This window comes from Mesocricetus auratus, unplaced genomic scaffold (assembly GCF_017639785.1).
Source record: "Mesocricetus auratus isolate SY011 unplaced genomic scaffold, BCM_Maur_2.0 Super-Scaffold_100027, whole genome shotgun sequence".
In the NCBI taxonomy this organism is placed as follows: Eukaryota; Metazoa; Chordata; class Mammalia; order Rodentia; family Cricetidae; genus Mesocricetus; species Mesocricetus auratus.
The window spans coordinates 23961261-23986598 of NW_024429208.1; the positions used below are offsets into that span (position 1 = coordinate 23961261).

The 25338-nt window shown below is 53.0% G+C and overlaps 1 protein-coding gene across 1 annotated transcript in view; it reads left to right on the forward strand.

Moving 5' to 3' along the window:
• Cdh23 (cadherin related 23) overlaps window positions 1-25338 on the forward strand; it is a 365574-nt gene that overhangs the window by 235576 nt on the left and 104660 nt on the right. Inside the window, 12 exon segments of the mRNA XM_040732605.1 lie at window positions 834-898; window positions 2951-3188; window positions 3674-3779; window positions 4370-4455; window positions 4457-4498; window positions 9994-10066; window positions 11629-11745; window positions 15047-15159; window positions 16184-16291; window positions 21852-22041; window positions 22374-22519; window positions 24790-25009. Coding sequence (XP_040588539.1) covers window positions 834-898; window positions 2951-3188; window positions 3674-3779; window positions 4370-4455; window positions 4457-4498; window positions 9994-10066; window positions 11629-11745; window positions 15047-15159; window positions 16184-16291; window positions 21852-22041; window positions 22374-22519; window positions 24790-25009 — 1504 coding nt within the window.

Genomic DNA, 25338 nt, shown 5'->3' on the forward strand with positions numbered 1-25338 from the left:
TAGAGACACTGAATAGAAACTGGGTGCAGGAGGAATACCCTGAAAGCAGGCAGCCCAGAACTCTCAGAAATGGCATCTTTATGAGTAGTCACATTTTCTGGTTAACTAAGGTCTTAATTCTTTGGGTATAAACATATTTTTCATTTCATTCATTTGGTATAGAAATATATTATTCATCTATCTGCCTTCCGGAGCTGGATATACTGAGCATGCATTAGCTTCTCATGAAAATTCAGGTTTATTATAAAGAACGTGGAATTTAATAGATTTCATAGAATTTGGGAGCTTTTTAGAAAAGAGCCTCAGAAAATATTGAGCAGAGAGGCATTAAAACGTATTTTTAGCTGATGATTCACATACGATCTTAGAGAGAAGCCTGAGAATAAAGCCCATGTAAGTGAACCCCAAGGTCAGCTCAGCCAACTGGTACCTGGGGGCAAGCCACAGCTAGCCAGCTCCAAAGCGTTAGCCTAGGAAGAGACCAGGGTTCAGGTCGAGGACACTGCCCTTTGTGGAGAGTCTGCTGAATATGCAAGACAGAAGAGAAGGAGGGGAGAGGGAAAGAAAAGCCAGATGACATTCTTCAGCCTACACTGTAGATTGAGGCCATGTCCAGGGTGAAACAGAAGCCAACAGCCACAGCCATCAAGGCCTTCTAGAAGGACTGTGCTCTTCCGTGTAACCTGACCGTCACCTGTGACTAGTGACCGCCTTGCTGAACAGCATGGGCTCTGGGCAAGCTGGCTGGGGGGCCACAGGAGGCATTTAGAAGTGACATAGTCTGCCTGGGCCCTTTCCTGGCCTACCAGTCACAATCTCTTTTGCCGCTGCAGGCAACCGACAATGATGTGGGCACCTTCGGGGAAGTCAGCTACTTCTTCAGTGATGACCCTGACAGGTGAGTTTCTGCCCCGGCCCCTTGGAAGCAGCCTCTGACGACGCAGAGTCCAGCCAACTGCCCTGTGCCCAGGGAAGCTCCAAGAATCGGTACCTTCCTAATGCTGCGAACTTTTAACACAGTTCCTCATGCTGTGGTGACCCCTCAGCCATAAACTTATTTTCACTGTTACTTCATAACTGCAAGTTTGATACTGTTATAAATTGTTGTATAAATATCTGCTATTCGGCCCTAAAAGTGTCGCCACCCACAGGTTGAGAACCACTACTGTAGAGTGAGATTGTTAGTCTGACTCTAACTGGAACCAGTCGACTAAGCCCCTAAGCTGTCTGGTACAGGTTTCTCTGGACATAGCTTTGGGAGTAGAGAGGCAGGAATCTATGAAGCCCGGAAGTTTTAACACTAGGCATCTATGAAGCCCGGAAGTCTTAACACTGCTGCTCCTGCCACCAGCAGTCACAGAGGACATCTGAGGCCTGACTGTGCACCAGGCTCTCTGTCAAACGCTCACTATGTATTGGCCTGGTCCCGGATCCTCCCTCATTACTGATAGGGACTCCGTTCTCGGCACTCTCCTCACCGCCATCAGACAGGAATCCCAGCTCCGAGAGGCTGGATTGCTTATGAAACTTCACACAGCTGGTAGGCAACGGGGCCAGGCCTCTGTACACGGCCTCTACCACCAGGATACACAGTCTCTACCAAGAGAGTGACTCTCAGCATTCAATGGCTACTAGGCAGGCCACTTGTCTCACTACATGACCTATGCTACCCTGCACACAGCGGTAATATAATCCTTGGCTAGCCCTGGCCTACCTCTTGTCAATTTAGCTGAAGCCAAGGGAAGCCCTGTCAACCTAACATGACCAAAGAAGCCCTGGTTGAATTCACTGGGCAGGTCCGCTGCTGCTAAGCGTGAGCAGCCTGGGGCTGGGGTGACATCTCAGTCAGGAATGTGCTTATCATGCAGGTATGAGGATCTGAGTTCGATCCCTCTGGAACCCATGTGGGAAAAAAAAACTAGATGTGATGGTACATGCTTGTAATCCCAGGGGAGAGAGAGACAGGAAGATGTCCTGTGGGACTCAGAGGCCAGACAGCCTGGCCAAATTGGTGAGCTCCATGTCAGTGAGACCCTATCTCTAAAAACAAGGTAGATGGGATGACATCTGACAGCTAAATTGAACCCTGGCTTCCATACACATGTGCAAACAAGTCCACCTACACACACACACACACACACACACACACACACACACACACACACAGAGTCACATATATTTGGAAGCCCAACCAAGAGAGGCAGTCTGGCTGTGAGTTTGTATTAACAGCCCAGACAGTCTATGAATGATCAGGAAGAGTCCAGGACCCTATTAGGTGTGTCACTGGCATTGGTGGACACTCTGTGACAGAGGCCTCAACCCTGGCAGAGGTGCATTTGTGACTGGATGCACAGGGCAGTGTAGCTCTCATGGGCCCAGTGTTCACGGGGCCTGATCATCTCTCCTCTCTTCCCATCTCTGGACCCAGAGCTTCCCAAGGGACCTTCCAGGCTTGAATGCAGGTAACTCCTGAACAGGCAAGGCCTACACACGGTCCTGGCAGCTCACATGAGTTTCTAAAAGGCACATTTAGATGGATAGTTGGAGGTCGGGCGGTGGTGGTGCACGCCTTTAATCCCAGTACTTGGGAGGCAGAGGCAGGCAGATCTCTGTGAGTTCAAGGCCGGGCTGGACCGACAGCCTCCAAAACAACACAGAGAAACCCTGTCTCATAGTTGGAGTGTTGGTCTTACTGGCTCTCATAATCCCCAGAATACTTCAGTCAGCCTCCTCCCAAACGCCTGGTCCCTCCAATAAATGACAGTATCAGCTCCAAGACCCAGCACCTTTCTCCAGCCTTCAGACAACAGACTTTGTATCCTCGGTTCTCTATTGTCTGAACATGCCCAGTGGGGAAAGCTCCTGCTCACCTAGTCCTTGGTCCCCACAGGTGAGCATCCATGGCTTGCCTTAATCCTGGCATCCTCTCGCTCCTCCCCACCTGACACAGGTTCTCCCTGGACAAGGACACAGGGCTCATCGTGCTGATAGCTCGGCTGGACTACGAACTCATCCAGCGCTTCACTTTAACCGTCATTGCCCGGGATGGAGGTGGTGAGGAGACCACAGGCCGGGTCCGGATCAATGTGCTGGATGTCAATGACAACGTGCCCACCTTCCAGAAGGATGCCTATGTGGGTGCTTTGAGGGAGAACGAGCCATCTGTCACGCAGCTGGTGCGGCTCAGGGTAAGGCCCATGAGCCTGCGCTTGTTATCTCCTTCTCTGAGTTCTTGCAGGAGGTCCCCGACTCCCACCTACGTGCCTTGAGCTCCTCTGAGAACCACCTCCTTAATACTGCCCGCTGCGGACCAAGCCATCAATACATGGACCCTTGGGGACAAACTGAATAGTGGACTTATCTGGCGGGGGGATCCATAGCCTGAGGTGTTGGGGCTGGGACAGAGAATATGGGACATTGACACGCCAGGCGCCCTTTGGGAGAGACCAGCTCCACTTTTCAGCCCAGTTCTGTGCCCACAAGTTTTTCCAGGAGCCAGAGAGTGGGTTCCTTTTGAGGAATAAGAAGGTCCCTGAGGTCCTGGGCCGGGAAGTGACCTGAGCTACATCATCCGAAGAAAAGCCAAGAGAAGCTGGGCTGCCTCTACACCACTCTGCCCTGGCCCCAGGTCTTTGGTGAGCTCACTGGGCCCTGTCTGCCCCGTTCCTTCCAGGCAACAGATGAAGACTCCCCTCCCAACAACCAGATTACCTACAGCATCGTCAATGCATCCGCCTTCGGTAGCTACTTCGACATCAGCGTGTATGAAGGCTACGGAGGTACGAGTGGTGCGGGCCGGAAGGGTTGGTGGGTCCCTTGCAGTCGTGGTCCCCTCCAGGGGTGGAAGCACCCTCCATCCCCCATATGCCCTGCACTTTTCTGGGAGCTGCTAAGCCCCTGTGGCTGCAGTGGGGTGTGGTCAGAGGTCATATCTCCCCAAGGCTGTTTCATACCAGCCAGACTTTTCTGGGCATCTCAGGCCCATGGCCAACCATGCAGACACAGCGGGAAGCCTGAGGTGACTAGAGTCCGTGAGGAGACAGGCTGGATGAGCCTCACTGCTCTCTGGGCGGGTGTGTATGGCTACCTCCCAGCCTTTCCTTCAGTGAGGGCATAGTCTCCATCTAAAGAAATGGGAGATAGTGGAGGAACCCTTTCCCCGGCAGCCGTGTTCCGAGGAGTCCAGAGAAATGATGGCTAAGTTGCCTGGTTACCACAATAGTGGCCAGTTGGTGCGCCCAGCACAGAGCCAAGCACACTGGCAGTCACCAAACCAAGGGAGGCTTGCCATGCCGTCTGTACCCGAGGGAAGCTCAGCAACCGGGCAGCTGAACTCTGCTTATTAAGGTCCTTGTTTCTGTTGTTCCAGTGATCAGTGTGAGCCGCCCCCTGGATTACGAGCAGATACCCAATGGACTGATATACCTAACGGTCATGGCCAAGGATGCTGGCAATCCCCCCTCTCTATAGCACCGTGCCTGTCACCATTGAGGTGTTTGTAAGTACCGAGGGCACTGGCCTTACATTTCCAGGGTGAGGGGTGGTGAGTGCTTCCTGGAATGCCAGAGGCCTAGTGGGAAAGGGATGTGTCCCCGCAGCTGTAACTGTCCCATCCTGTTCCCAACACGTTGTTACCATTGCTTCAGCTGCCAAGCCACCTGCCTGCATGGCTAGAGAGACCCAGGGCCCTGGAGCTCAGTGAGAGATGAACGTCCCCGCTTTGGCTCCGCGTGAAGCCCTGTGATGCCCTCTGGAAAGCAAGGCTGGGGAGGCAAAGAGGGAGATGGTTAGGGACCCCTTCCTCAGAGGCCGCATTCCACAGAGTCCAAAGGAATGATGGGAAGATCGCTGGTCCTCTTCCCTGTCCCTCTTTGTCCCTCTCTTCCTTCCTCTCTCTCCCCGGTCCTCTGAATATAGAAAGGGGCCTGAACGCAGCCCGCCGCCTGTCTGACATGAATATCAAACACACCGTAGTGCCTTCCTGTCTGAAATTATCAGCGCCTGAATCCATCTCCACACTGGTTCATTTGGCATATGCGCTCCCCCCAGCCTCGCTGGGGGCACAGAGCATGGCCTGACAGCAGGTGGGACCCACGGGTCTTTCCCTCCTGGGACCCCCCCACACACACACACCTGAGCTCGCGCTGGCATGCCCCTCCCTATTTGCAACAGAGGGTGAATGAATGTCGGTGGGGGTTAGCACGTTCTGGCCTCGGGAGAATTCCATCAGGCTGTCAGCTGGGACATACTCGGGGGTGGAGCACAAGCTCAGGGAAGTCCCCAGAGCAGGCTTGCAGCTGGCCTTCCTGTCACAGCCAGCTCCAGGCAGCCTCTGGGGCAGCCCCATATACCAGTTCTTTAATCAGCCTGAGACTGGGACCAGCTTCCTGGCAGACAAGTCCTGTCAGGACAGTAGACTGTGCTTCCTGACTGACCAGGGTGGAGTTGAGGCGATGAGATGTCTAGGTGGTGCTTGAGAAAGCTCCCAGGGCACACATGGGAGCAGCACTCTGGGGTGGCAGGGAAGGGAGTCTATGCAGAGATAGGGACAGCTTGGGGACATTCAGAGGGTCAGGGCTTCAGAGCATGGCAGAGGAAAAGAAGATGAGACTCATGGGAGTCCTATCGCACTGGCTCACCTTGAACCCACCACCTCCTGCCTTAACCCACCAGGGCAGTACTGAAGAGCCAGAATGTACCCTGTCTAGTGCTCATCGCATGACCTGACCCTGACGACGCCTCCCAGCCTGGCCTCGATTCCCCATCTTGATCACAATCTGGCCCTAACCTTGCCCTCCGCAGAGCCACACATTGGCCCTTGACCCACCCAGGCTCCTTTCCCACCACCACCCCCTGCCGTGCGTTCTGTCTGCATCTGAGGCACATGACCCCTGGGGAACTGGAAAGGAGTGATAGGTACTGGGGCCACATCCCCAAGTGATGAGGAATGGAGGAGAAGCTTAGAACCTGCCTTCACTACCCACTAACCGTGTTCTAGGCTTTCGCCACTCAGTTTTCTCATGTGTAGATGGGGTCAATCATGGTGCCTATCTCTGTGTTACTACGAGTCGGGCTTGAGGCCACACATCAGCCCCTGGCTTGTTGCCCATCATCAGAGATGACAGGACACACAGTTGCCCCGCCAACAACAGCAGGCCCAGCAGGACCCTCTAGGCTTTGGAACAGGGAACTGGGAAGGGTAAGAGCGGCGGAGGTTAGGAGCGATTTTAGTTTCGTTCTATGATAAAACACTCTGAGCAAAAGCATCCCTCCCTGGGGAGGAAAGGGTTTATTTGGCTAACACTTCCAGGTCACAGTCCATCACTGAAAGTCAGGGCAGGAACTTAAGCAGCAACCATGAAGGAGCAAAGCTTGCTAGCCTGTCCTCTGGCTCACTTAGCTCATGCTCAGTAGTTTTCTTACACAGCCCAGGCCCACCTGCTAGGGCTTGTGTGTACACAGTGAGCTGGGCCATCCCCATATCAATCGTGGATCAGGGCAGTCCCGCTGACAGGGCCGCAGGCCCCTCCATTGACTGAGATTCCATCGGATGACTCTAGGCTGTGTCAAGTTGACATTCGACACTCACTAGGACAGGTTGAAGTGGTCTAGCCTAGGTAGGCGCTATTAGTCATACGGAAACTAAACCACACTGGGGCTCCACCATGGAGTCGGGGGCTTCCTGTGACACAGTCTCTTCTAGGCCCTTGGTCATCCTAGAGAAGTGACAGTGCTTCATTGTGCTTACCAGTGACAAAGCTGGAATTGAACCCACACCTGAGGAATGTCTGACCTGACATTTTTCTCTCCATAGTCACAGGCTGGGAAGAGAAGGCATCCTCACCCACATGTGACTGAGCCCAGTACACTTCAGAGACCCCACCCCCACCCTGTGAATAGCATTAACTGAGCCAGGAGTGTCTTAACAAATAGAGTGTGGTTCTTTTGGGGGGGGGGATTGAGACAGAGTTTCTCTGCATAGCTTTGGAGCCTGTCTTGGAACTCTCCCTGTAGATCAGGCTGGCCTAGAACTCATGAGATCCTCCTGCCTCTGCTTCCCAAGTACTGGGACTAAAGGCGTGCTCTACCACTGCCTGGCTTAAAGTGTGGTTCTTATGATTTATACCTGTAACCTGATAAATTAAAGCAGGAGGACAGTCAAGAGGTCAAGGTCAGCCTGGGCTCCACAGTCAATTCCAGGCTAGCCTGGGCTAAAGGTTGATCCCTATCTCAATAAAGCAACCAAAGTACAGTTCTCACCTAATGGCCCTGATGAGGGCCAAGACTCTGCACTCTTGTCAGCCTCCTGGGGTTGACTGTGGACTGTTGCTGCTTCCTGGTAAGGGGTCACAGTAGGCATAACCAGGCTTTGATCTGCCCTCGGGACATTGAAACCCAGACTGTGCCCTCTGTGTCTCTTTACAGAGACACGACATACCCTCTTCTCTTCTTGCCTCAGCCCTCCCCCCGAAGGGACCAGAGCAAACAGGAAGTAGAAGGCCAAGGACTGAGCTAGCCTTTCCCCATGCAAATGAAAGACTGGCTAACAGCCTTCCTGCCCTGATCCTCACACTCCATGGTGGGGGTGAGGTTAGGCAAGCTAGTGAGCCTCAGCAGAGAAGAGACCCCACTTCCACACCCCCCTGGTGCCATCAGCAGAGCCCTGGGGGAAGGGTCTTTACTTCCCTTGAGTCTACCCCAGCCATCTGGCCGCAGGAGCAGCCGGCAACAAAGACAGGTGCCGCCACGCCTCTGAGAGAACCGGCTCCGGCTCCCAAGCAGGGCGTTTGGACAGCATAGTCACTCGTGTCTAAGGACCACACTTGAAAAGGTCACCGCCTTCGGGTTGATTTTGCACGTGGGTGATTTTTAAGTAGCTGTCACTCTGCTAAGCTGCCTCCTCCCTTGGCCAAAAGGATTTTCTCTTGCCTGAAAAAAAAAATAACAGAAACAGCTTTCATTGAATAATTGGCGGAGGTCTTCCCACGCAGGCTGGCGTGGGGAGAGAGGCGATGGAGGAAACTTCAGGCTTGGGCAAGGAGGAGCAGGTGAGAGGAGCCAGGTGATTCCTTTTCATCCGCTGCTTGTTGGTTTTTAATAAAGAAGTCAAACTCGGTTTGTAGATTTCCCATTAGGGGACAATAAGCTTTTATAGAGGGAGCCACTGAATTAGAACTAATAGCGAGTGCAGCGCCAGAATCCGGGGAAATATCACCGCTAATAAGTTTCTGCCTCGTGCTCTGTGGCTGACATTCTCAACATTGCTTCACGCAGCCAAGCAGAAGTCTCGATGTATGTGTGCACCCAAAGCACTTGAGCCCATGCCAGGAACCTGGTTGAGACCCAAATGGCCTGTGGGGATGCCGGGTATCAGGAGAGCCCCAAGACTTCCAGTTCCTTGGGAAGAAAATGTACCCGTGTGCAGGACAGAATAGGGGACAGATTTGGGAAGAAATCGAGTTCCCATCGATTCTGGGAACTCACCATGCAGCAGGCTGGGGTTGCCTATAGTCCTCATCCTATCCCTCCCCGGCTTGCTACAGAAGGAACTGTAGCAAAAGAGTTCAGCAAATGCAGGCTCTGTTCCCAAGGAGAGTCCCCCGTTCCCTGAGCATGAGGAACTAGTAGTGGAACCCACTGAACATTGTGACAAGGGGGGGTGAGAGGAGCACTCAGCCAGCTCCTGGGCTTCTTGCTGCTCTGTTGAGCCAGAGAGGGGAGCACGAAGCCAAGGGAGCTAGAGAGTCTTCAGTGAAGAGGGCGACTGGGAGGAATTCTCGGTGAGCGATTGCAGAAGTCGTCAGCTATGGTGAGAGTCTCAAAGGCAGGGTGCTCGCTCTTCTTCCTGACGGAAGAGTTTGGGGAGCTTGTGGAGGAGCTGTGGGCTGCACCTGGCTCTGGTTCCCACAGCGCAGGGCTCATCCCTACCTGGTTCAGCCCCTCAGCCAGACTTCCACTCCCATCCTTAGCTGCTACAGGCTGAGCCAGAGGAAGGAATGTTCTAGAACTGGAAGGTACCAGGCTGCAGGCCAGGTGGGTTCGGAGGATGAGAAGCTGGTGCTCATGTATGGTCAGACTGTCTGTCTAACCCCATTGACAGCCAGTCCAGGACTGGAGCCTTGACTATGGGAGTAGCCTAACCATTGAACACTTCAGCATCTTTGGTGTAGCCGTGCCTTTCCCCCTCAATTTTTTTTTTTGGTTTTTACGAGACAGGGTTTCTCTGTATTGTTTTGGAGGCTGTCGGTCCAGCCCAGCCTCGAACTCACAGAGATCCGCCTGCCTCTGCCTCCCGAGTGCTGGGATTAAAGGCGTGCGCCACCACCGCCCGGCTTCCCCCTCAATTTTTGATTTAAAAAAACTTTCTGTGCAATGGGTGTTTGGCCTGCATGAATGTCTATGTACCACGTGTGTGGCTGGTGCCTTCAGAGGCCAGAAAATGACATCGGCTCCCCTGGAACCAGAGGTCTAGGTAGTTGTGGTGCTGGGATTGAACCTGGATCTTCTAGAAGAGCAGCCAGTGCTCTTAACCACCAAACCATCTCTCCAGCCCTCTCCCTTGGTTTTATCAGAGCTTCTAGAACCTTTCTCTGCGTCTTGACTCAGCTGGGAGGGAATGTCAGGTGGACACTGCATGGGAGAAAAAGACGTAAGGGTTAGGCTTCTGGAGTAAGCTTGGAGTACGGCTGGAAGGCGGGGGACTGGGAGCCGTGGGCGAGCTGATTGCTGTCTCATTTAGTATCTATCTCTGGATCTCACAGTATTCCTTCCCAACCCTTTCACATTTCCCCAATGACTGTCCTACCTCCTTCAACATAGCCTGCCAGAGGGACTCCTGGCCTTCATAATACCTAGACACTGGTGAGACATGACGCCAGAGGCCCTCAGGGCAGCCAGCCCAAGCTACCCCTTGGTTCCCACGTTGGGTAGTTGGCCAAGTACCCCTGAGACACACTGACCTGTAGGCACACTGACCTGTGTGCTCCCTTCCAGGATGAGAACGACAACCCTCCCACCTTCAGCAAGCCCGCCTACTTCGTGTCTGTGGTGGAGAACATCATGGCAGGTACAGGTGGGGCATGGGACAGAGAGCACACAAAAATGGGCAGCCGCAGCCTTGGTACATGTGTTTGGGAGGCCTGCAGCCTTGCCAACATCCCAGGCATCCATGACGACTCAGGGATGTCTTTGGGGGCATCTGGTTATTGCCACTACTATGTGCAGAATCTCCATTGGACACTGGGTCATGCTCACCTGCAGCCAGTTCAGTGGGAAGAGAATAACAGGTAATCAATTATACAGTCTTGATTAAAGAAGCTGGAGTGTGGTGAGTTCTGAGATTAGGTGCCACGAGGCAGGTCCCCGGAGCCATGGCTTTTGGTGGGATGGCTTTGAAGGTGGTCTTGAAGTATATTCCCATGTAACCCTGAGAATGGAAGGTCCAACTTGAGCTGGCGCCACAAGTTCCATATCCTGTGGGTTCCTGTCCTTGGGACAGGCTGACAGCGTCACCTTCACCTCCGGGGTGATCTCCTCATGGGACATGCATACTGCCAAGATGTCTGAGTGCCAGTGTAGAGGAGGGGACAGTGAGTATCCAGGACAGTTGAACTTAGAGGCAGTTGAAATCAATATAGCTGGAGCTAGAGGGTACCTTTCCTTGCACCGGGGTCTAAGAGCCTCCAGGCACCTTCAGGGTCTGAAGATGAGTGAGTTGGGTGCCAGGCTGTATCTAGCATCCCCTAAACATTATCCCTGGTAAATGCCCTCTGTGTTCTCTATCCTCCTGGAAACACTGCAAAGACAAGGTCTTTGGCTATGACACTTAACTCCATGTCCTTGGAACCAAAGAGCACACTTGAAATCCCTGGCCACCTGAAAGGGGCCTGCCCGATCCATGCTAGTCCTCTTAGCTGCCACAAGTACCTGGCACCTGTATACTTCTTGCAGGGAGCCTTCCCAGAAGCCCCACAGGTAGATTCCCATGTTAGATCATCTGCAGGGGGAGTGGCTGAAGGATTCATCTGAGGCCACAGGGCTTTTACCTAGGGTTGATATCCAATTCCTGACTGCTCCCAAGAGTAGGAGGATGCTGCAGCCCAAATCCTGGGTGGACACACCTCTAGGACAAGCCATTTGTGGGATCTGTCCAGGGCTGCAGGGATACCCAAACCCCTCCCTAAACCCAGGATCCCACGTAGATGGAAAGGAGGCGAAAGGCGAAAGACCTTCATTGGACATTAATGAGAAAATAAAGTCCTGTATAAATTCTGTTATGAATAATGTAAAGCAGGGCCAAAATTGGATGTAGTAAATGTAGAATAATTTAATTGTGTGCTTTGTGTCTTTGAAAGCTGGTAGATCTGGGTGAGTTTGATCCACAGGATAGCTAGGCAAGGTCAAGAGGCAGTTTGAACTGTTGCAGCTTGGACCAGGTTTCTGGGGAAGGAGAGGAACCTATCCCAGGCCCCTTCTCACCTCTGTGGAGACCTGAGTCCACTCAGCCCTTGGGTACCCCATCCATCATGCTCTACAGTTCCTTGAGGTTTGGCCACTAGAGGGGCTGGGATCTAACTCCAGGGACTAGGGGACAGAAGAGCAACCTCCTACCTCTTTGTCTTCCTAAAGGAGCCACAGTGCTATTCCTAAATGCCACGGACCTGGACCGCTCGAGGGAGTATGGGCAGGAATCCATCATCTACTCATTGGAGGGGTCCTCACAGTTCCGCATCAATGCCCGCTCTGGTGAGTGCCCCCAGACCTGCTACTCTGTGCTATCTGGCTGCCTTTCCTGGGCCAGCCAGGAGAATGTAGCTTAGAGACAAGCCAGCCTGGGCTACTCAGCAACAAACAAAAGACCTTGTCTCAAACAAGGTGGCAAGTTACTATGGGACATGAATAACTGCATTTGTGTGTGTGTGTGTGTGTGTGTGTGTGTGCATGTACACATGTGCACATACACACACACACACACACACACACACACACACACACACACAATCTGTCCCAGAGCTAGAAATACCTCAGTTAGCAGAGTGCTTGCCTAGTATACTTGATGTCAGGGTTCCATTCCAGGTGTGGTGGCACAAGCCTGTAATCTAGCACTCAGGAGGTAGAGGTGGCAAGATCAGAAGTTCAAAGTCATCCTCAGCTACAGAGCAAGTTCCAGGCTACCCTGGCCACCTGAGACCTCCATCTCACAAAACACACAAGCAAGTAAACTATGACACTCTATAAGGAATAATGACAGGAAAAAATAGTCTGTACGTGCTCAATCCAGATGCAATTTTTAAAGTATTTTTGATCTGAAGGCAGTTTAATCTGCAGATATGGAACCTGCAGAGAGCATCTCAGCCTCAGATATTAACCAAGTGCCCAGCACTAGCTAATTTCCCTTCCAGCATCACCCCATCTTCCAGATGGGGAAACTGAGGCAAGAACCAAACTAAAAATTTGACTGAGATCTCTCAGTGCTTGACTAGCTGATCCCAGAGCTCAAATTTTAACTTTTGGGGTTCATAAAGCCATATTTGAACTGTAGCCTGCCACCCATCCACATCCTGCTGCAGGTTGGAGACTCCAGCTCCACCCTAGGGCCTACAGTGAGGAAGGACCCTGACATTTTCTGCTGCCTTAGCATGCCTTCTACCCAAAGGTGGGAAGATTTTCCTCTGAGGGGCTTGGTCGCATTAGCCAGGCCTGCTACACAAAGGTGGCCTTAATTGAATCTAATTTTCCAGATGTGAAAGGCCACCCATCATGAATAGAGTTCATGTTTAAAACTTTTTACAGATTAAATTTTTCCTAACCCTACCAATTCACTAATCGATAGCACCCAGTAAGGAGCATGGCTCCCTTGGCAGAGCTTAGCCAGTCTATGGTCTCTGGCTGTAGCATCTTCATTGCCTTGTCTTCCAACCCTGGCTCCCTGCTCAACCCAGGACAGGTGGCTGTGTCGGGGAGGGAAAGCCGAGTGAAGGGGGCATTGGGAAACCATCTCCCAGGGCCCTTGTTTTACGATCAAAGGAACCAAGCACAAGGATGCTAAGTAGCTTGCTCCATGTCACACAGCTCAGACAATAGGGACAAAAAGATGGGCACCATGGAAGTCCCTGCCTGCCTGGGGAAACTCAGTTTGCTGCAGCAGTTCTCAACCTGGGGGTTGTGACCCCTTTGGGGGTCGAGTACCAGATATTCTGCATATCAGATATTTACGTTACAACTCAAAAAAGTAGCATGATCACAGTTATGAAATAGCAGCACAAATAACTGGATGGTTGGGGGGATACCCACAATGTGAGGAACTGTATTAAAGAGTCTCAGCATTAGGAAGGTTGGAAACCACTGATCTACCAGAAGGAAATGATCAGTCTCTGAACAGTGAGAGCTTCACCTATAGTTCCTCTTGAGACAGGGTGTCTCGCTGAACCTAGGAACCTGAAACTCATTGACTCAGCCGCCCTGGCCGGCCAAAGAGCTCCAGGGATCCTCCTGTCTCTGCCTTCCCCAAAGCTTTGCAGTTGCAAACGCATGCTGCTGTGCCAGGCTTTAACAAGGGTCCTGGGATTAAACTCCGGTTGTCATGCTTGACTTTACTGACGGAGCCATTCCCCAGCCCCATCCTTCATCTTTGCAACAGCTCTGACCAGAAGGCATTCCGAGCTCCTTCTGACAGATGAGAAACAGACTCAAAGACGTCCAGTCTCCTCCCCAGAGACTCCCATCCCAAGGAAGCCATAGAGAGAATTCAAATCCAGGTCTTTGTTCTCAAAGTAGACACCATTCCTTGCAGCTCTGTGGACTGGGACTCTTAGATCTGTTGGCTCACAGCTGCTCTGGGAATACCATGGTCAAGGCCATGGAGTTAGTGGCTTGATGTGATCCTGGGGGAGTGTTTAGACCCCTGGAATCAATAAATGTCCTTTGTTTTCTTTGGGGAGCCATTTGTCAAGCACTTACTAGTGCACGATTACCAAGCAGACTAGGAGATAGATGACTCAGTTGGACAAGTGCTTGTCCCACAGCGTGAGGATCTAAGTTCAATCCCTAGAACCTGTATAAAAAAATGTCAGGCACAGTGGCATGGGCTTGTCATCCCAGCGCTGGGGAGACAGAGACAAATGAATCCTTGGGGATTGCTAGCCACCCAGCCTAGTCTAAGTGGCTAGTCCCTTATCCCAGTGGGAGATCCTGCCTCTAAAAACAAGTCAGACAGCTCCGGGGATACAACACCCAAGGTTGTCATCCGGCATCCACAACATGAAAACACGTACACATGCATGCACACACCAAAAGATAAAGAAAAGACTACCAAGGTGACATCAGTGTTCCTATGATGCCTAAAAACAAGGAAAGGCCAAAAGTAGCTGACAAAATTAGACTTTATTTTGAACATGTCTGTTGTACATTTTTTAAAAAATCAGGTGATATTATTAGACCATGGATGGGGTAACTGGGCAAGTACTTCCTGACTATTAACTCAGAGCTCTGTTGGCTCGAGCATGCCCACGCCTGAGCCACAGGCTAAAACATGTGTGAACTCCAGCCTGGGTATCTCCCTCCAGCCACTGGTCCCAGTGACTTTATCCCTAGATAGAGCCTGGGGTTCTTCTGAGGTTTTCATGACATTAACTACACGACTCCCACAGTGGCCCTACTGTAAAAGTGTCCTGTTGTAATTCCCTTTGATGCAAGTGTGGAAACAGAGGTGCAGGGAACTAACGTTAACTAGATTGAGCTGATAAGGCCAGGAAAAAATAATGTCAAATCTAAGACACAGGTGTTCTGTGAATGGGTCTGGGACTAAATGGCCCTCCTACTCTGTGAGCACCCGCCATACCTGCAGAGCTGCCCCGTTGTGGGGTGCTGTTGCCCAGCTCTTGGGTCCCCTCTAAAACATGGGCTCACTGCAGTTGACGAGACTGCAGCTGCCACGACTGGGGCCATCTGCAGCTTGCAAGGATATCTCTATGCCTACTTCCTTCTCCCTGCCCCCTGTGCCCCACCCCCATACGCCATGTCACCCATCTGTCTCTCTGTCCAATAGGAGAAATCACTACCACATCTTTGCTGGACCGAGAGACCAAATCCGAATACATCCTCATTGTGCGGGCTGTGGATGGGGGTGTGGGCCACAACCAGAAAACTGGCATTGCCACAGTGAGTACCTCCCGACCCTGCTGACCAGGGCCCTCCTCCCTGCTCACCTTCCGGTTGCCTCATCAGGCCTCTGCATACCAGTCCTGAACCAGGGTGAGGTACTCTGATAAGTTGGCATCTGCAAAGTTCAGCCATAGGAAAGAAAGGCCTTGCCACCAGGACACCAGACACCCAGGAGGCCACAATAGAATGATACTTCCTCTCTGCTCCAAAGGCCCAGCTGGGCAGAAGTAGAGGACATGAGCCCCAGAATCCTCTCCTGCTCTCCAAGGCATCTAAGCAGAGGTCACAATTCCTACCAGGAAGAGCCAGCCACCCCAGGAATCGGGGACCTTTGGGGTCCCCTAGGGATTGGCCCCCACTGAGAAACCACGCTGGGTCTCCCTGCCGCTAGCCCTCAGGGAAGGCCCGGGAGCCCATCAAGGCTTCCTCACCTCAAAGAACCCTGTAGGAGGAGGGAGAAACTTGGGGGGCCCTAGGTGAGCTCCTGGGGACAGAAGGAGTGATGGAGATAGTGAAAGGCACCAGGGACTCGTAGGAGAGGAAAAGTGGCATATCTGGGCTGAGGTTGGCATCACTTGGCTGGAACTGTCACAGCAAGCCCACCACATGTAGAGAGAGGCCATCCCTGCTAATAAGAATCCCAGTCCAGCCCTGCAAATAATTTACCTGGGGGGCAGGTGAGCAGAGAAATCACTGGCTCGTGGCTAGGACTCGGAAGGGGGCTCAAGGGATTCTCTCAGATCTCTGGCTGGGTGTCACCGTCTCTGAGACCAGGTGGGTAAGGGAAGCCAGGGTCCCAACAGGGATTTAAAACACCACATTCACTCTCATCCCCGTCGTGGGACAGACCTAAGCCTCCTCCTCTGGCAGGGACATGGCTCCACTTTGTCCCTGACAATCGAGGCTCTCCATGAAACACCCAGACTAGCAGAGCTGTTGTAACTAAGACCCCTTTGGGCCCTGACCATGCCCTTGCCCTTGTTGGCCTTAGCGGACCACAGCACCCCCTTGTGGCCCACAGGTGAATGTCACCCTTCTGGACATCAATGACAACCACCCTACCTGGAAGGATGCTCCCTACTACATCAACCTGGTGGAGATGACACCTCCGGACTCTGATGTGACCACTGTAAGTAGAGACACAACACTTCCAGGCCGCTCTGCCGGGATGAATGCATTCCCGCCATGATCCCCTGGCCTGCCGCAGGGACTCCTGAGCTTGGTGTTTCCTTCCGAGTCAGCCCATGTCCTTTACCTTTGAGTAGCTGCAGCCATTGGCCTGGTCAGTTCCCAGGGCTGCCTCAGCAGGGGGTTGAAGCTCACCCCAGGGATTCTCAGGCAGATGTTGCCAGGCACTTACCTGTCTGCCCTGTGTATACCTGCTATGTTCCACATGTGACTTAAAGCAGGGAAAGGAAACCTAGCCAGAGACGCCGGGCCCTTCAGCTGGCTTGCAAGCTGGCAGCGGAAGACCAGCAGGGTCCTCACTTGCTCTACCCAACTCTCGGATTCACATGTCTAAGCTCTTCTTCCCTCCATCTTTGAACTCCATTCAGCCTCATCCAGGAAGGCTGGTCCCCGAATGTCTGGCCAGCTCGCACCCAGCCAGTCCTGTGTTGGACCTGAACTCTGACAGCTCTCAGTAGCCCTGTTGATTGAACACCTGCCCTGTCCTACACTACCCCAAGGGTGCCCCGTGAATTCTCTCTCATCCCCGTGATACCCTCCCCTCGCAGCAGGACTCAGACCTCAAGGCCCTGGAGCTAGTAAGAGATGGCGCCGGGATCTGAACTCAAGCCTGATGGCTCTTCAGTAAGGACTTAGAAACCACCTGGCCCAGTGCCCGTCCCTCTGTGGACTCACAGGGTATCTGGCAGAGGCCCAGGCCCTGAGGAACTGGAGAGTCAGGTAGACTAGGGCAGGCTCAGTAGCATTTTCCTCGGGTTCTGAGAACCTGCACCCAGGTACCCTGGGGCCCTGACTCGCTCTGCAGTGTTCTCACTCTACGCTAGCTAGATCTAAAGTGACAAGGTCTGGACCAAGTGGAGAGAATGGGAAACTGGAGAGAAGGACAGAGAGGGTGGGGGATGTGGCCGTCACCTGCCAAGTGCTTCCACGTGAGCAAGGTCTGAGTGACCTTCAGATAGAGCATCGTGTCCCCTCCCAGAGAACCCCAAGCAGCAAGGCAGGGCGGGTGGTATAGAATGAATGAATGGGTTTCCAAAGCCTGGCTGCTGAAGAGTTAGAAACCTCTAGCTGGGGTTCTTGCATAGGTCTCTAGGGCTGTGGGTCCCGCTGGTACTCTCTGCTGCCACCTTGTGGGCACCCTGGTGCTGGCTCAAAACCTCCTCTCTGAGTTCTCAATTCGGGATCCCAAGAGTTGTTGTGGAATGCCCACCTCTGAACACCTGTCTGTCCTTGTGTTCCTGGGAAGTTCCTCCTGAAGGAAATTGAGAGGCAAATGAGGGAGATAGCTCTCGGGGTGGGGGGAACTAGACTGCAGAGACCTTCAGTGAGAATGGGCTTTGTGCAGGCCCATGTCACCCTCTGCTCAGACTCACCGCTGGCTCCCATCTTTCTGGTGTAAAGGCCAGGGTCAGATGGAGAGATGACTCGGGGTGCCAGTGCCTACTTTGTGAGCATGAGGACTTGAATTTACATCCCAATACTCATAAAAAGTTGGGAGTGGCCTTATACCCACATGCCTATAACCCCACCCCTATGACAGACAGACACAGATTTGCTGGCTTGCCAGCCACAAGCCTAGCTCTAGCTCCAGTGAAAAACCCTGTCTTAGGGGAACATGGCAGAGAGTGACAGAGTAGGGCAAATATCCTACACACACACACACACACACACACACACACACACACGCTCGGTCTTATAGCCTACATGACCGTGCATGGTTACCTGGGGCAGACAGACAGACATATATGCCCCCAGACAGCATGACAGGCACATAGATGCCGTCCCACGCTCCTCAAGAAGAGAGTAAAATCAAAATTAAAAGCTTGTCATATTAAATAGCTACCAAGTGCAATATGCAGCTTTTGCAATTAGGAAATGTAGGGTTTGTCGACATTTAATTACAGGAAAAGATGAATTCTAGGTTAGATGCTCTAGAATTAAGAATGTCCCAGAGCTTGGTAGAATGCCCAGTTGTAGATGATGAGTGCCAAGAAACCAGAAGTCAAGTGGTTTGTACGCTAATCAAGTTGGTCATAGATGAGTCATTTCACGAGGAATCACTGTAGAAATTTTAAATGTCATACTCGTAAAGCATACCTGTGAGTGCATTGTAATTACTTTAAGGAGGCCCCAGGGCCTTGGGTCTCCCCACAGCCCAGGTGAGGAAGGGCTGTGGCGGCACAAGAGAGGTGACTGTGGAGAAAGCGGTTAACAAAGGAGCCAGGTAACAATAAGGAGGGGGTGATATTGGTGGGACTGGCTTGCCTTTGGACCTACCTCCCCACACCCACCACATGCGTGCACATACATGTGCACACACATGCATTAACAAAAACACATGTACACAATATTTCCTCGTGCACATATATTAATAAGCATATTTGCACATATGCACATACTCATGCACATGTGTGAGTGCACATGCATATATGCACACACACACACTCACAGCACACATGCACACACTGACCTTTCCATTTCATGCACACTCACCTCTCCCTGACTGAGCACTGGCACAGTCCCCCACCAGGCTCTGTTTCCTGACCTCTGCTATGCCTGCTCCCTCTATCTGTCCCAACTTAATACGTCGCCTCTGAGAGAGGCTGACCACGCCCTGCCACATCTAAAATGTTTCCTTCTGAGAAGTCCCGCAGTCCAGGCTTAGCTGTTAAATTGCCTGCTTACAAGGAAGAAGCTAGCTTAGTGGGTAAATGGGCAGCCTCTGGTACCAAAGGACCTGGGTTCTAATCCTAGTGATGCCAGTTGTCAGCTCTGTGACCGTAGGCAAGTTACTGACTCTCTCTGTGCTCACTCCCACTACCTAGAGAGTGGGACTAGTAAGGGTCTCCACTTGAGATTGCTGCGGTCAGATCCTGTGGAGTATGTGTGCTGTGTTGTGTATGTGTGTGATGTATGTTAATGTATGTGAGTATGGGTGTGCACACTGAGTTCAGAGGACCACTCAGCAGTCAGACCTCGTGTTTCGCTTAGTTTGAGTCAGGGTCTCCTGTCACTGCATTCTCCAGGCTTATCTGGTCCAGGGGATTCCAGGGATCTCCTGTCTCTGCCTCCATCTTTACCCTGAGAGTGCTAGCATCACATACCATGTGCTTTTGCTTCCAACATTTAGGTGGGTTTATCTGAGGATTTGAACTTGGGTCATCAGGCTTGAGTGCTTTGCCTACTGGGCCATCGCCCTAGCCCCTGCATCAGATTTTGATTAGTCAAAACGCCGGAAGCTCCGGGACCTGGTGGCTGCCACTGTCAGCAGATGCCTCCCACTGCCACTGCAGTCTCCCCGTCATCGGGTCGCTGTGGTGCATAGTGAGGCACATGGTAGCTAAGTGTGCATAGGGAGGCACATGGTAGCTAAGTGTGCATAGGGAGGCACATGGTAGCTAAGTGTGCATAGGGAGGCACACGGTAGCTAAGTGTGCATAGGGAGGCACACGGTAGCTAAGTGTGCATAGTGAGGCACACGGTAGCTAAGTGTGCATAGGGAGGCACACGGTAGCTAAGCGGTTTATCTCAGATACGTGCTGGTTGAGGCTGTGCTAAGTCTCTGGGTTGGTAACGTTTGCCTCATTTTCATGCAGCCTCCAGCTCTGTGGCTGGGCTGGTTCTTCCTCATCTGGAGAATCTGTGGGTAGTCTAGAACCCTCCCAAGGTCCACTCTAGCATAAGCACCAGCCATGACCCCAGAGGAGATGGAAAACAAGGATTTTTCAGAGTCTGTGAGCAGATGAACCTATGCCCATGTGCCCTCTGAGCTGCAGAGTGCATGCCTCTCTGGGCCTCAGTATGCCAGACATGTGGTCGCCAAGGGTCTTCCTGATTGGCATACACTACAAGCCTGATAGCCTGACGCCTCTCTCACCACCACCACAGTGAGCTTGGGCCCGACTCTCCCTGCTGCTCCTGTGGCCTCCTTCAAGGACCTGCTGATGGGCATTGATTTAGAGCCTTTCAACGCCCTCCAGCAAAATAAAGAAGAGGGAGAGAGAATTATTCCCTGTCAGGTGGGCCAAAAATGACGAGCATGAAATGGGAAACATATGAGGGGAACGTGGTGAGAGTCCACAGACTCACCTAGTGGGGAGCCTCCAGGCAGAGTCTTAGCCTCCACCCTCTCCCAGGGCACCCTACACCACCCCATGACCACAGAGTGGCTGAGAGACCAAGGCCTGTGCCCACCCCCGACTAGGGTATGGGGTAGCCACCTGGGCATGCCCTGCAGGAGAGCGCCCTCCTCACTATGAAACTGACCTCGCATTCTAACCTGGGATGGGTTGTATGAAGGACACAGGGATAAAGAGGGCTGTCCCGGCCGTAACTATGGAGACACACAGAAACACAGGGAACACTTGTTTCCCCTGTCCCTCAGCAACCCGATGCAGCCGGGCTTGAATTATGCCTGGAATGAATTGTCCCCTGTTGAAAAATAGGGTGGTGGGACCCCATCATGGAGGCTGGAGACACTAGGCAGTAAGGTCACAAGCCAGTGAAGAAACCCAGGATAGGAAGGGGGAGACCCCTCTTCACCCCTTCTGCTACCGAAAGACCGGGAGAGTGTAGGTCGGATAAGGTGAGCCTGGAAAGAGATGTCCGTGCTGACGAGGGTCTCGCTGGCTAGGGAGCTGCCCGGTAAGCCTCTCTCCGTGCCTCTCAGAGATGGCGTCAAGTGGAGCCCTTGGCCAGATATCTATCTGTTCTGGTCTAGTGACCCCAGAGACACCTCAGCTGGGGATTAAGCCAGAGCAGAGAGAAATTCTGCTGCCAGAGCATAAAAGCTTGCACCAAGTGAGACGGAGGAGCTGACCAGCCCTGGCTGTCATTGCCCCCGTGTAGTGAAGTTAATGACATTGTCCCGATGCCGCCCCTGGGACTACAGCCATCCTCTCTCCCCCACCGCTCCTACCCCGCCATGATCCTGTCCACCTCTGATGCCGTCATGGTTTTGCAATACAGAGGGATAGTGGATTGAGGGGTGAGTGCCACTGCTGTCCCAGGACTCTGGGAGGCTACCAGAGAGTTCAGGATCACCCCAAGGCTGGTGCTGTGTGACCCTGAGTCTGGCCATACATCTCTAGGCTCAGCTAATGGCTCCCTGCCCAGGCCTTGGTGTCACAGAGGCCCAGTGCTTTTCAAATCCTCCACCATTGGGAATGCTGGAGGGAGAAAGAACCGGCCTTGCGGTAGCGCTCACAGCCCTGGGTTCCCTCCTCAGCCAACTGAACCACATCCCCAGCCACCCTTCCTATCCCTGCCCATCCCACTTTTACACATGGAGCAGCCAGGCTTGAATACAAAGGGGGCTTCCACGTAGTCGGCTGACGGGTGAAGATGCCCGAGAACCCAGACTATGAAACTGATGTATCTCATGCCCTTCCCACTTCCTGTTCCCAACAGAGCCCTGATTGGGCAAGAGAGCCTGCCTACTCTTGGGCCTGGGCCAGGAACTGCGATGTAACTCAGCAAGAGGTCTGTTCCTTCCTGGGCAGGTGGTGGCTGTGGACCCAGATCTGGGGGAGAATGGCACCCTGGTGTACAGCATCCAGCCCCCCAACAAGTTCTATAGCCTGAACAGCACCACAGGCAAGATCCGCACCACCCACGTCATGCTGGACCGCGAGAACCCTGACCCCGTGGAGGCGGAGCTCATGCGCAAGATCGTTGTCTCTGTCACAGACTGTACGGACTCCTGCACCACCACCTCTGAGCTCCCCCATAGGCAGAGGCTCTTGACCTCTGGGGATGCCCCCCTGGGTGGTCCTTAGGGGTCCTGGAGCCCACTCAGGAGGGTGATCTCATCACTAGGCATGAAATAGTGTCTATATCCCAGATGTGACTGCCCCCATGGCACCCTGCAGTAGGGGGGGACTGGGAAGGGACACATGGCCGAAGCTCCTCCTCACGGGGACACCTGGGGATTGGGGAGGGGTCTGAGTACGCCTCCTTTTCTCCATCATTTTTCTCTTACACCCACCTTCCCGTCCCTGCCTCCTTCCTCCTTGTCCTTCCAGGTGGCAGACCCCCTCTGAAGGCCACCAGCAGTGCCACGGTCTTTGTGAACCTCTTGGATCTCAATGACAATGACCCCACCTTCCAGAACCTGCCCTTTGTGGCTGAGGTTCTTGAAGGCACCCCTACAGGGGTCTCTGTCTACCAAGTAAGTGTCGGTCCAGGCTAAACATTTTCATCAGGGCAGGGGTGCCAATCAAGTCCCACCCTCCTCCCGACAGTACGTAGGCCAAGTAGCCTGGACAACTGGTGCTGAGGGACTTGGGGTAACTGAGGCAGTCTGGGAGGTCCCAGGTGACAGAGCCTTGAGCTAAGTCTGGAAGAACGGGCAGATTTGGAGACGCAGACGGACCACATCATGGGGAAGGAGGAGGAGTAGGCCCCGGGCAGAAGCAGAAACCAGAAGAGTGGATAGCATTCTGGGGAGCTCTGGCTCAGAAAGTTCCCAACTCATGGGGGTCTAGCCTACGACCCCAATGCTGCAAGCCGAAGATGGTTCTAGGAAACATCAGACATGTGGCTGAGTACACCTGTTGTGATCTTCCTTCCTCCTGTGAGGCCCCAAGTGGCTCTGGGAAATGAGACCCTTCCCACTGGGAAGGAAGCTTTGAAAAGACTTCCGGACTCCCCAGGGCCCAGAAAAGGTCAGGCCTCTCTCCCCATGCCTGTCTCTCCCCACGCCTGCCACCCTTCTATTCTGCGAGGCCCTGAAGACACTGATTCAGAGGCTGTGATGTCCTACCAGGAATGTCTTAGGAACTCTGGGAGGGCTTCAAGGTTAAGATTATGGACTACTGAGCCGGGGTGGGACCTGTCCTAGCATGAGCAAGCCCCTGAGTTCCATTCCCAGTGCCTCATAAGAAAGGAACTGGAGTCCAAGCAATATACGTGTGCATCTATTGCTGTGTGACCCAGAGTGCACTCCTCAACCCCTCTGAGCCTCAGATTTATCACTTGAAGGCTGGAATAGCAGTCACGCCTGCCTAGCTGTGCTGAGGGTACGCAGCTGAATAGAAGCAGGGAACACAGCAGCTGTGGAGTTTGTTGTATGTGGCGTGGTTTATACATGAGACGGTGGGGTCACTTGTCCCCACTCCAAGAAGATGGGGCTGTTTCTCAGGACACCAGAGTACATGACCTTGGCTCTGCCCACTGGCTCACTGTGCCTGCCTCTATAAATTGGCAGTGTTTGATCCCTGAAAATGGGACTATTCTCCCAAACGCCCAGCAGGGGGAGCCTCCACCTCAACCACAGCAGCCAGTCCCCAAGGAGAAATCCCCAAAGGAGTAGGAGCAAGAGAGTAACCGAACTCAGGGCTAGGGGTGGGGAAGGTGCTCAGGACAGGAGGGAAAGAGAAGCCCCCAGGGCAGATTTTACAGAAGTTGCTCAGAGCCACAGGGAGGGCTACAGGAACTGAGAGTGTGTGAAGGGAAACCTCAGATTCAGGAAGTTTCCCTCTTAAGCTGTGTGCCCACCCCGCAGCCCCTCCTAGGACCTTAACCAAGAAAGATCTCTGCTAAACGTGTATAAGAACCTTCTTCGGGGATTAGACCCAAATAAAGGGAAAGCACTGAGCCCCTCCTTCCCCCCAACCCCCCGCCCATCCATGAAGGCTTTGGAGAAGCATGGAGAAAGAAGCCTTGTCCATTCCCTGCACTAAACGGGGCCGTTGTCTTCCAATGACAAGGGTCTTGCTTAAACCACAAAGCTCTTGTTTTCTCCCTGGTTACGCACTTTTCTCCAAGTCCTCAGGTGTGATCCTGTGAAATTCTTGGTGTATTGGGGTCATGTGCTGGGATCTCTCCGACCGGGGCTGAAATTGCCAGTGAGAACAATGTGGGACCCTGGGAGGAGCTTTGCCTGGCTTAACCTACAAAATGAAATCTCCATGTGGCTCTAAAGAATAGCCCTAGTATCCTGTTACACTTGTCTCTATTTTAACTTACAAAGCAGAGAGGGAAGTTGCCTCTAGAGGCTGTGAAGTCAAGGCCCAGGAGATGACAGGGTCTTTAGGCTGAGTGGTACCGGCAGCCAGCATTGGAAGGGCTGGAGGATGAGGGAGGGCTCTGGACCATGGAACAGTATAGGGTCCCAGGGCCTGCTGGAGGCCTGGAAGGGCTTCCTAAAAGGATAGCAGGACTTGAAGGGCCAAACTTGGAAGCCTGGATGCGGTCCTAGCAGATCCTTCCCACCCTGGTCTCACTCAGTGCATTTGCACTGGAGATAATGTGAGAAGCTTCCAGCTGACACCCTGCCCAATGGAGGCTGCCCAGGGGACCACGGCCAGCCCGAGGCTCACAGGGGACAGCAGCAGTATGTTTGATACACTAAGCTCTTTTGGGTAGGAAAGGAGAAGTTACTCCCAGGAAAGTGTTCATCCTGGCTTCACCCCTCACATAGCCTCTTCTTCCCTGCAGGTGGTAGCCATCGATCTGGACGAGGGCCTGAATGGGCTAGTGTCCTATCGAATGCAGGTGGGCCTGCCCCGCATGGACTTTGTCATCAACAGCACCAGTGGCGTGGTCACAACCACCGCCGAGTTGGACCGTGAGCGCATCGCCCAGTACCAGCTGCGGGTAGTGGCCAGCGATGCGGGCACACCTACTAAGAGCTCCACCAGCACTCTGACCATCCGCGGTGAGGGGTGCCTCCTGTTCCGGGCTGGGGCTGGGACAGTGCCATCACTTACCAGCCATGCACTTACCAGCCATAGGATACCCTCTCCAGTGGGAAGCCCCAACAGCATAGTCCTGATTGTCTCTACTATGCTCAAAATGCTAACTGACCTTTGTCTCCATCTGGCCACTGCCTCAAAGCCCAGCACCCCACCAAGGCCCTCACCCCTCCTAGTCTCCCATCACAGCATCTACAGAGAGGGTCAAGGCTGACTCTGGGACTCCAGGGTTCCGAGCAGGTCTGTCATCTTCAAAAAGCCGGCGGGCTTTCTCTCCCATATAAAGGAGACT